This window comes from Canis lupus, chromosome 32 (genome assembly GCF_048164855.1).
Source record: "Canis lupus baileyi chromosome 32, mCanLup2.hap1, whole genome shotgun sequence".
Taxonomy (NCBI): domain Eukaryota; kingdom Metazoa; phylum Chordata; class Mammalia; order Carnivora; family Canidae; genus Canis; species Canis lupus.
Window position 1 is genome coordinate 40,448,454 of NC_132869.1, and position 12,043 is coordinate 40,460,496.

The 12,043-nt window shown below is 61.4% G+C and overlaps 1 protein-coding gene across 1 annotated transcript; it reads right to left on the minus strand.

Annotated features, from left to right (window-relative positions):
- INSYN1 (inhibitory synaptic factor 1) lies at positions 1-11,498 on the minus strand. Its single transcript, XM_072809556.1, has 3 exons — positions 11,199-11,498; positions 10,084-10,817; positions 1-820 (listed from the first exon to the last, which is right to left on the minus strand). Exons 2-3 carry the CDS (start codon positions 10,237-10,239, stop codon positions 113-115), a joined length of 864 nt encoding a protein of 287 aa, XP_072665657.1. The 5' UTR covers positions 10,240-10,817; positions 11,199-11,498; the 3' UTR covers positions 1-112.
- Between the last annotated feature and the right edge of the window lie 545 nt (positions 11,499-12,043).

A 12,043-nucleotide genomic window follows, 5' to 3' on the forward strand; every position in this document is an offset into this window, starting at 1 on the left:
TTAGCATTTTAAAATTTTATTATGACTGCGTTTGTTTAAATATATATATATGTATATATATATATATTTATAGCTCTATGTGCCCACTGCCCCCCGGGCCCCTCCCAAGCCCCTAGTTTTTCCCCTTGGCCTTCTGTTTGGCAGCCGTGTAGGGCAGCAACGTCTGAGTGCTTTTGTCGGACACCGTCTGGGTGCTACTGTTCCTTGTGACCCTCCGGGTCTGCTCGGGGGCGGCGGGGCCCGGGCGGCAGCTGGTCAGCGGAGGGCGCTTGGGCTTGCAGGGGGCGGGCGGGGGCTTGGGGGTGCCCACCGGGGCCTCGGGGCGGGGGGGCTCTGGGGACAGGCCCGCCTCGGCCGCCGCCCCGCCGTCCGCCTCCTCGTCGTCGCAGCACAGGGCGTGGTAGAGCACTTTGTCGCTGAAGCGCACCCTCTCGCGGGTGCCTGGGGTCCGCTGGGGCTGGCCCTTGGCCGGGCCGCCGCCGAAGGCCTCCTCGCTGGAGGAGTCCGGGGTCTCCACCCGGGGCCCGTTGGGGACGGGCGTGCCGCCGTTCATGAGCCGGTAGTCGGGGCCAGCCCCCGGCCGCGAGGGCTCGGCGCCGTCCACAGAGTCCGACGGGGTGGACGCGTCCAGGAAGGAGCAGAACTCCCAGCTGTCCGAGAGGATGTCGGCCGTGACGAGGTCCAGGTGGCCCAGGTCGAAGGGGCCGCCCACGCCCGCCTTGTCGCTGCTGGAGGTGCTGCTCACAGTGGCTGTGGTCCAGTCGTCTGGCTCCAGTTCGAAGTCGAAGTCTGAGGTTAGCTTATCGATCTGGCTCACCACCTGGCGGGGCCAGGAGAGAGGGGTGAGGGGCCCCGGCCGCACCCCGCCAGGTGCCCACCCACGACCCCCGAGGTCTCGCTGCACCGGGGGGTCCTCTCCTTCCTCAGTCTCCCCTCCCGGGCCTGCACCCATCCACTCACACACCCACTCTCCCAAAGCCACAGGCTGTCCTGAGCGCAGCCCCGGTGCTCAGAGCTCGGTTTTCCCTTGACTGGGAGGTGGCCTGGGAGGTGGCCTTCCACAGAGGGCTGACGCTGCAGCAAGGCCACTCAGCGGAGAGGACAGCGGGCCACACCCTTCGTAGAGGAGAGGATACGGGGTGCCCATAAGGAAGACCCTCCCCAGGTTTTCCAAAGCATCCTGGGCCACCCTGTGCCGCCGGGCAGCGCCTCTCCCCCGGGGACACCCTGGAGCCACCTCCGTCCTGCCCTGCCCCCTGACAGTGGAGATCAAGCGTGGCTGGCGGGGAAGGAATAGGACAGCATCACTTGGTGAGCAGGGAGGAACCCCGGCCCTGGCCGAGCTGGCCAGAGCCAGAGCCGCTCCTCACGGGCACCCGGGGGACAGCCGGCTGCGGAGGGCGCTGTACCCCCCCGCCCCTACCTCCCTACGGGTGGCCTGCCTCGGGACGCCCCCTCAGCCAGGCCCTGCAGCACAGAAACCCGGCGAAGGGAGACCCTACCAGCGACGTTGGGAGGGGACAGAGTTAGAGGAGGAGGAATGATGATTCAGAGCAAAGACAAAAATGGCAAAACGACGACGACAGCAAAGCAGAGAGACGGGGAGACCCAAGGACAGGACATACACAGGGAGCCACTGGCTCAGGACCCCTCCCGGCCCCTCGCTGGGGTCTCTTCCTGGGGGCAGGGCGGCCAGTTAATGAATTAACTAAGAAGTCTAACAAACTTTTACGAGGATGACTGCTGTCCGGGATGTGCAAGGAGCTCGTGAGGAGTGGGGCGGGGAGTGCCCCAAAGTGCAAGACCAAAGCAAGACCAACAGCCACGAGCCAGGAGGCGTTGGGGTCAGCGGGATGTCTACTTGGTCAGGAACGGGGGCAGGGGCATCCAACAGTGACCTGGTCATCATTTTCCCTCTGAGCCTCAGTTTCTCAATCTGTAAATGGGGAGGCTGTGTGAAGGGTTTACTTCCAAGGTTCCTTCCATCTCTGAGATTCTAGGACTCTGTGTTTATAGGGATGACTAGGGAAGCTGTTTGGGGCTGTCCCTGCCTAGGGGTGCCCATTCCCCATGGCCCCAGGCCCGAGGGGTGCTGGGAACACTTGGCTGAAGCCTGCAGAACCGGGGGAGTCCAGACACTTGGGTTCCAGATTCAGCTTAGACATCATTCTGTGTGTCTTCAGGTAAGTCACACAACCTCTCTGGGCCTCAGCCATTTAAGCATGATGACCCCAGCCCTGCCATCCTCACCAGCGCCTCATGAGGGACAATGAGAAGGGCAGTGAAGAGTCTCCGTGGGGCTTTGGTGATAAAAGTGACATCGTCTCCCATCTCTGAGGACCTACTACGTGTCAGGCTTTCTACCTAAGAGATCATCATCTCCTGAGCTTCTAGAAGATGGGCCAAAGTCACCAGAAACTAGGGGGAGCCGAGGCTCCCACCCTCCCCCGAGGGTCCCCTGTAAGACTGCACACCACCATGAGCTGCTGCTGTGATTTCTGGGCTTGGGCAGGCAGTGGGGACAGGGCCCCATTCTCCAATCTGGCCACCCTCCCTATGCCCGCCACCCACGAGTGACTCCCCCTATACCTCAGAGAAGCTCACATTTCCTCAGAAGCCCTTGCTCAACCGAAGACCCACTTGAGGGGTGGGAGCCCTGGCCCAGGGCAGGGGGCTCTCAAACTGGAGTGTGCGCCAACCTACTCCCCAGAGTCTCTGATCAGCAGGTCCCGAGCGGGGCTTGAGAAGCAGCATATCCGACATGCTTCCAGGTGCTAGTTCAGGGGCACACTTTGAGAACCACTGGCCCGGGGGGCCTGGGGATTTAAGCTGGTGAAGAGATAGCACCTCAGGGCATTGCCAGCCTCAGGGGAAGCCCTGCGTCTCTGGGACAGTCACATCCTCCAATGAGACTCCCTGATCCAGCTGAGCCTGAGTCTGCGGCTGTGGCAGCACGGGGACACGGCTAACAGGACTCTGGGTGGATGACCAGCTGTGACCACACAGGGTTGGCTGAGGCCAGGCCAGGCCCAGAAGCGGGGTTCCTAATGCCCTGTGAGGAAGATCCGGGGTGCATAGGGCAGGACCCCCAAGGCCGTCAGGCTTGCACACACTCCTGTCTGCCCAAGAAGTTCCTGCTGGCTGGCTGCTCAGGCAGGCTTCACGTTCAGGCCCCTCCTCTCCTCCATTAGGACGTCCTTCTCTGGTTTCATCCTGGGAGTGTGGACGGATGGGACAGAGGGAGGCTTGGGGTCAAACCCCAGGTAGGCCGCATCGCATCTAAGGGGCTTGAGGCAGGTGATTTTCCTCTCTGAGTCTCAGTTTCCTCCCCTGTAAAATGGGCTGACCCTCCTCTCCTCACCAAGGCGATGGGGACTAACTAGATATGAATGTGGTTTACACCGCAGAGTCGGCACAGCCCGGCACTTAAGGACCCGGCCTCTGGAGTCCGCCCTAGCATCCAGTCCTGGCCTCACGGCTGACCGGCCCTGTGGCCTCAGCCAAGTTACCCAGCATCTCTGTGCCCAAGTGTCTTCATAAGGGGGATTTCTAGTAGCTCCTGCTTGACGGGGCTGTTGTGAGGATTTAATGGCACGATGCATGCAAAGCAGGTGGAGCAGCACACACTATCAACGCCCTCTGTGTGCCCGTGGGTGCTGATATGTGACCCGGCCCCTGGCACCAGGCCCAAGAGCGGATGGGCATCAGCTCTTCACCAATGGAGTGACATTCTGAGGGGGGCAGTTCCAGCGCCTGTGGTGGAGGAATGGGACCTACTGGGCATTTCAAAGCCCAGCACGTGGGTGACATCTACGTTCCCTAAAGTAGGTCTGGCTCCAGACAGAGCAGAAGCAGAAGAGGTTCTAAAAGCCGAACGGTAATGAAGCTCGAAGCGAATCTGGCCCAGACCGTGAGGGACAGGAACACCCACATGATGAATGACCTGAGTGAGGACCAGAAAGGGGAGTGATGGGCCAAGGGTCCCCGGACTGCACGCAGGGCCCCTGTACCTCATTGCATGGGGCTGGTGGGGAGGGCAGAGGGCGGGCAGGCCCTACCTTACCTGCCTGTCTGCTCCGGATGCCTGGAAATCTGTGATTTCTCTCTGAGATTTAATAATCATTTTGCCTGCGTGTAATTTGGGATTGTCTTGGAGTGCGGGGAAATAATTATATATACAGAAAGAAATAGAAGGGGGAGAGAGAGAACGGAGAGAGAAATGACAGCATAAAAATGACAGGATCACAGAACCTCAGAGCCAGGGGGACTGGAGTCGCTGTTGGCTTCACCCCGTCACCGTGCTTGCTGGCGGGGAGGCTAAGGCAAGGCCCAGCAACTGGAAGGAGCAGAGCTGAGGCCCCGGCTCAGGAGTCCTGGGACCTTAAGGACAAGAATTACTGGATTTGGGGGGTGGGGCAGGGCTGAGGGCCGGGACAGACCTGCTGGGGGCTCCAGGCCCCATCTCAGGGGCGTCCCCAACCACGGTCCTGCTCTCAGCCGTGGCTCCCTCCCCTGACTGTACCCATCTGGTGGCCGCTTCCTGTCCAGTTCCCGCTGCATTCGAGGCACTTGGTAATCAGCCTAGAAGGACCCCTCGGCCTCCAGCACCCCCTGCTCCCAGACTCCTGAGCCTCTCAGACACAAGCCACTCCCAACGCCGGCCACGGGACCTTGGCCGCCAGCGGGCAGCCGCCACCGCCAGGCCTGCCTCCTCGCCAGCGCTACACACTGCACCGGGCCACGTCCGCCCCGGGCCTCACCCGAGAGGCTCCCTCCTCGGCTACTCGCCCCATCTCACTCCCAGAGGCAAGTCTTCCCTGCCCTTCCATTGCAGACAGGGGCCCTGTCATAGGCCCTGAAGGTATTCTGTGCCTTTCCTAAAAATATTTTCCAGTTTTATCACCGCTACACTTTTATGTGCAAATATGTTAAATGACTGACGTCTCCCCAGGAGACAGTAAGCCCCATGAGGGGTGGGACTGGGGACGCCTTGTCCACCCCCCCCCACCAGATTGGCACACTCGTTACAAATACGGCCATTGGGTGAGTGGGTGAGTTGAGACAGGGGGCTTATAAAACCGGCTGGGGGCTGCTTTTCTGAGGAGTTCCACAGCCCTGTCCCGCCTGCCCCAGCCCTCCCTCCCGCCCTGGCCCTGGCTGAGGCCCCACTTTAAGGAAAGCACATCTGTGTCCCCTAAGGTCCCCGAGCCAGGACGGAGGGCCCGGGAGTTCTGGGACTCCCAGGTCCTCCATCCTGGTGCCTCCCTCACCTCCGGCCCCTTCACCTCACTCGACAAGCTGCTACCTCCTCCCCTCCCTCCGAGCTCCCTAGGCAGCTGGTTATATAACTGGGGATCTGCATTATTTATGACCACTGATTATTTTTTAATTCTGTGATTATGTTATTTATTGTCTTCCTGGGGGGGGGCTGTGGAGCTGGGCAGGGGGGAGAGAGGGGACTGTGATTCATGATTCTCATCCTGCAATTTGGCCTAATTGGCCAGGGAGCCTTGAGAATCTGTCCAAAGGAGGAGAGCGCAAAGGGAAAAGGGAGGAAAGGAAGGTGAGGGGGAAAAAAAATAATAAGAAAAAAATCTGCACAATTCTTGCTGAGCTGCGGGTGATGGAGCTGACCCACTTTGGCACAGCTCCGTGGTCCCCAGCCTCTCCTGCCCCAGCTGCTTCCTGGCCCGGCCACATCCATCTCGTGCCCGCACGGCCCCTGGCTTCCCAGGCCACCCCATACACAGCGCTCAGCCCGTGGGACTGCGCAATTGCCAGCGGGCCTGCCCCCCGGGGAATATCAGGTGGGGAGACCCTCCAAGGCCACCGCTAAGGTAAGCAGCTTGTGACCACCCAAGAGCCAGTGATGACATAGCAGACGCTGGTGGTGAGCCCGAGGACCATTTTTCGAGCTCCCACACTGAGTGACACCTTGGGGAGGAGGAAGCCAGGTAACTGCTTAGGATAAGCTCAACATCTGGGAGGGTGAGGATGAAGAGTCCCTACCCCTGCCCTTGGCCACCCCCCCACCCCCCCTCCCCGGCTGGTGGGGAACAGGGAGAGCAGGGGAGAGGCAGATTCCCACCCAGAATCACAAGAGGAGGTTCCTGGGGAGCATGTTGGGATTCTAACTGAGGATTAATCCGAATTTCATATCACAGCCCGCAAGGCTCTGTGTCATCTGACTCCCTGCTCTCTCTTTGACCTTTCCTCCTGCTTCTCTCCTGCTGGTTCACTCCACTCCAGCTGCCCTGGCTTCCTTGTTGATCACGAACATGCCACGTACACTTCCACACTTCCTCCTCAGGACCTTTGCACTAGCTGCTCCCACTGCCCGGAAAGCTCTTCTCCTACATATCCATTTGTCTCGTACCCTCTGTTCCTTTGGGTCTCTGTTCAAAAGGCATCTCAGTGGAGATTCCATCCCCTTGTCACTGTCACTCTCCTCCCCTTTCCAAGTTGGAGAGGGTGGCACTGCCTACTGCAGGAGAGGCCAAAGGGTGCTGGCCAGGAGGCCTGGCTCCTGCCTCTGCCCGCTCTGATCATGGCTCAGAAGCCGACAGCCCTCCAAAACAACAAGGTTGTACCCAGAGTAGGGGGCAGGCCAGTGCAAGAATGTCTCATTAATAATACCTGAAAGATGTGGGGCTAGTTTTGTGTCCATCCCTGTGCTAAGTACTTTATACACAGCATCACATTTCATTCCTAGAGCAAACGTGGGGTTGGTTGTGGAGGCATAAAATTCAGTATCCTCATTTGCCCGAAAACGGAAGCCCAGACAGGTGAGGTAACTTTACCAAGTTCACACAGCTAGGAGCGGGGTGGACGCGGATTTGCACCAGAGGTCTCTGGCCGCAAGAGCCCACGCTCTTAGCCTCTGGGCTGTACTGCATCTCTACCTAAGTGAAGATGCACAGAATTTTGCGGAGCTTTGAGAGCCTGCTGGGATTGGCCTGGCATCCTGGAGTGTTGGGGAACCTAGGAGAATGAGGGCTAATTAATGATTGACTGTGACATCCCTCTGCAGCCGTTTCTTTTGCTTTCAAAGCACTTTTACATTCCTCACCTCACTTAGTCCATTAAGATACTTTTTCCACCCATGGGACAGAACCTGCCCCTATCCCGTGGGGAGCCCGGTGAGAGAGGCAGCAGGGGGCAGGGGTTTGGGAGGGTGGGGGAGGTTTGGGAGAGGGAACCCCAAAACCTTTAGGGCTGTGTGCTAGACCCCCTTGCCACAAGCCCTAGATAAACCCTTGAAGAGCACTCTGAGATGGGAATGATCAGCATCCCCGTTTCAGAGATGAGCAGACTGAGGCTTAGGGGTTTGGGAGGAAGGGCTTTAGTGTCTCTCATCTTTCTATGAATTTTAGGGCTGTATGCTCAAAAGGATCATGGGAGTCTGCCAGGGTCAGTGGTATCTGGGGCCAGGGAAGTGAGCAGCAGGAGGAGGAAGAGGATGGCCGAGGGGCGGAAAGCTGGCCTTGCTCCTTCAAGCGAGCATCCTGGGCTGCTCCCTGGCAGCCTCACATGTGCATCTTGTCTTCACATCTAAGCGCTTTGCTCTCCTGAGAGGGAACCCAGCTCAGTGAGCCCTGAGCTGGTGGTGTCTGCGGAAGGGGGTATGATGAGTGAAGATGAGCCTGCCACCCTCTCGACCTTGGGTCTACTTAGGCCCAGTGGAAAACTGCCACACAAAGGGACTGAGAAGAACCAGCTAGACCCAGCTTTAGAAGCCCCCTTGGAGGATCAAGAGCCAGAATCACAGGTTCCAGGGAACAGAGGTCGGCAGCCCCTCACCCCAAACCAAGGCCTGGCCCTCCCACTGGGTAGCCCACGTCCCTGACAAATCCCATCCCACAGGAAGTCAGCTATGGGGTCTCCTCTTCTGCCCGGGGCCTCCCAGAGCCTCACCTGCCTTCCCTGACACTCACTTCTATCCACCACCCCGAGTCCAGACCTCGCCTGGGGGGTGGGAGAGTTCTGAGGCCTGCCCCCCTCCCAGCTGGGTGCCATTGGCAGCGGGCAGGCGGTGGCATACGGGGTAGATGCTGGTTGCCATAGCAACCTGCCAAAGTCTTGGGTGGAGGCACATGGCCTACAGGGTGTATAGGGGGAGGGAGCTCATCTCTCTCTGTCCGGGCTCAGGCCTTTGGGCAGCCTGTGAACCTGAAGTTCTACTGTTCGGGACACGGGGTATGAGTGTTTGTGCTGAGGAGGGCGAGAGGGAACATCTAAAAGATCTGCAAATAAATCCTAGTGCTTCTGATCCCCCTGCCTCATCCCCAGAAGGGCAACCCCTCAGAGCATCATAGCAAGAGAGTAAGCTATCATCTCCAGAAGGCCTCTGCCAAAATGCCAAAAGGTCACCTGCCTGCCCACCTGCTCCAGCCTCAGAATAGGCTACAGGAACCTAAGTTCTAGTTAGTTCTGCCACTAGTAGGCTGTGCCACCTTGAATAAGCTCCTAGCCCTCTCTGGGCCTCAGTTCCTTCAAACAGAAAATGGATAGGGCTGGTACGGATGACCTGTGAGATGTCTTTAAGTTCTGGATGACTATGCCCGGGGCGGGGGGGGGGGGGTGGGGGGGGCGCAACAGGGGAGGTGGATCTTGGGAGATGCTCCTTGGGAGATGCTCGATTGGGAGTAGGTTCTGGGCTGTATGATTTCCAGGCTTAGAGTCAATCCTGGCTCTTTTCTGGGTGGGCTCCTTTCTTGGCATAGGTCCCATGCCCCTGCCCAAGGCTGAGACTCCGGATGGCTCCCACGACCCTGAGAGACCCACAGAGCATCTAGAAAAAGATGGGGTGGGGAAAGATGAGGGGGCCTGGGGGAGGAGGGGTTACTCTGAGGCATCTGGCCTTTGGACCAATGGGGTTGGGGGAGGAGGGGTGGCTCAGAGGCCTCTGGCCTTTGACCACAAGGCTGATTCTGGGCTGAGTGGCTGCCCTGCCCCACCTCAGTTCTGTCCCAGCCTCTCCACAAGCCCTCTGCTCCGGATACAGCTCCGTTCAAACATCTCCTGCTCCTTGGCTCTCAGGCCAGGCTGGAGTTGGCACCCACCATCATCTCCTCTCCTCGGTCCTCCTGGAGACCCCCCGCTCTTGCACAGCTGGCTGGGGAAAGCATGAACCCATAACTCCCGTTAAATCACTCTCTCTGCTCTCTCTGCAGGGGCCCTGGTTACAGGGAGTTGAAATTTGCCTAAAGCCCACCTGGCTGGCATAATGGCACCCAGTGGGCAAATTCAGGCCAGCGGCTCAGAACGCTGGTCATGCATTTTGGGCTTGAACACAGCCCAGGGGGCAGGGCTGAGGACATGTGTACCTCATTACCCCAGCGATGTGGGAAGCAGTAATTAAACCAAGCTCCGCTTAGAGAGACAGAAAGGGACACACATCCCAGGATCTCTCAGTGACTTTTCAAGCCTTGGCATAAACATTCAGAACTGTGGCCAGGGACGCATGCCTTTAGACGAGACTCCTGCCCCCCACCGACGTCCACAGGAACTCTGGTTTCCACTAGCAGCCCCCTGGACTCATTCCCATCTCAGGACAGGGAGGGCAGAGCTGGCTTTAACTTCTCCAGGATCAAGGGTTCTGAGTGGCTGTGTGATTTCTGGAGAAAGCTCCTAGCTGGACCTCCTTAGTAGGGCCATCGGCATCCCCGCAGAGCCCCTTCTGAGCAGCTCAGAGTCTAGGAGGCAGATGGCGGGGTCAGAAGCCAGCTTGGGCCCCAGGAGAGTGTCTCCCACTAAGAGGCTATGGTGGGATTTAGTCTATATTTGTCACCTTGGCAGCCCTGAGTGCTAACCACAGAAATGTGGTCCCACAACACGCTGCCCAAGCCGACTCTACAACACCAGGGCCCCTCTAGTCCTGGAGTATGCGGAGATTTCTAGCAAAGCAGATCTGGGGAAAGGAGAACAAGGAGAAGGAAGCATCCAGCAAAGCGACACATGTGCACACAGCTTTGAGTACACACACACACACACACACACACACACACCGGAACACATATGTGAGTCTGTTTTTGTGCCAGGCTCAGGAAAACTGGTCTGGGGTCGGTCTGGCCCCTCACTCACCTCCCTGAGCTCCTTGGCCACCTCCTTGAGTTCCTGCAGAATGCCCTCGAGCTGCCCGATGACCATCTTCATGCGCTGTCGAATCCGCTCCCGCTGGCCACCACTGCTGGGGTCGTCACTGGGCTGCCCGAGGTCCGGGGTGCCCCGAATGTTCATCCTTTACCACGTCGCTGCAGGCCTGCCCATATTCCCCCCAGCCGGGCACTCGCTGCGTCTGCCTCCACAGAGCCCCCCTCGGCCAGGCACAGCTCCACATCTTAACGGCCCGCCAGCCCACCCTGGCCCTGGGTGGCCCTCACCCAGCCTCTGCCCCCTGCCCCGCCGCCTCCTCTGCCTCTGGGCGGGGAATGGGACACCCCGAGGACGACAGAGGATGACAGAGGGGACCGAGGTGAGGACACAGGAGAACAGGGGGAGGGCCTTGGGTCTCAGGAGTGGTCTCCAGGACTTGAAGCGACGACGAGACGACGCCGAGCTGATCTCTGGCTGAGCCCAGACACAGAGACAGGGGGATGACTCTGCAGGGACTCGGGGTAAGAGATGCCCTTGGGATGGGGGAAGGCGGCCGTAATCCCTCACAACTCCTGGGCAGTTGCAAAGGCAGAGGTCTCCGCGAGCGGCTGACACCTGCAGAGGGCCGTGGCTGGGGTGGGTCTTCCAGATGTGGATGTGGAGGGGGTCCAGGCCGGGCAGCTCCGCGAACCGAGCCGGACGCACGGGAGAAGGGCAGCCCCCTGCAGAGAGAGCAAGCCTGGCGTCAGCCCTCCCAGGCTGCAGCACCAGCCGGCACTGCCGCTGCCTCCCTCCTCCCGCCGGCCTGCACCCTTCGTCGCGGCAATGGGGTTTTTTTTTCCCCCTTTGTGGGGAGGGCTGGTGGAGGCACCGTCCGCGGCCTAGCCCCTCCCCTGGAAGGAAATGAAGGAGCCCCTGCTTTCAAGGCAGAAGTCTTCAGCCTGCCGGGGGGTGCCCTGCCCTGCCCCTGCCCCCCCCCCCCCAGCAGCCGGGCCTGCTTCGCGGGTCTGTGAGCCTCCCTCCCCGCAGGTGCCCCCGGGCCGACCCTCCCTCCCGCGGCCCCGCCTTCCCTCCCGAGCCCCGCTCCGCGGCCCCGGACTCACCTGCGGGGGGCGCCGGCCTTCCTTCCGAGCAGCGTCGGGGGCCAAGCCCCAGGGGAGGTCGGGGGGCCCCCCAGGCTCCCTAGGGCGGGCTTCTGTGTCTGGAGTCGGCCCCTGGCCGCGGGGGGGTCCCCAGGGGCGCCGCGGGAGACATCGGGGCGGTGGGGGCGGGGCCTCTGCGCTCCCGGGACGCGGGCAGGACCGGCCTCCCGCAGGACGCGCGGGGGCCCGAGGCCACAGGTGCCCGCGCGTGGGCCGGCGTCGGAGGGCGCGGAGGGCGCGGGGATCCCCCAGCCCACGCGGGCGTCCCCGGGCTCGGCTCGGTGCGGGCAGGTCCGCGGGGGCGGGCGGGGCCGGGGCGCGGGGGGCGCGGGAGGGGGGAGGGGAGGGGAGCGCAGGGGGGCGCGGAGGGGAGGAGAGCGCAGGGGGCCCGGAGGGGAGCGCAGGGGGGCGCGGAGGGGAGGAGAGCGCAGGGGGCCCGGAGGGGAGCGCAGGGGGGCGGGGAGGGGAGGGGAGCGCAGGGGAGCGCAGAGGGGCACGGAGGGGGAGGGGAGGGGAGCGCAGGGGGCGCGGAGGGGGAGGGGAGGCGAGCGCAGGGGGGCGCAGGGGGCGCGGAGGGGGAGGGGAGGGGAGCGCAGGGGGGCGCGGAGGGGGAGGGGAGCGCAGGGGGGCGCAGGGGGCGCAGAGGGGGAGGGGAGGGGAGCGCAGGGGGGGAGGGGGAGGGGAGGCGAGCGCAGGGGGCGCAGGGGGCGCGGAGGGGGAGGGGAGGCGAGCGCAGGGGGGGCGCGCGGCGGGCCGGGCCCGGGCGCCCGGGGCTCGCAGCCTCCGCCGCGCTGCGCTCCTCCCGG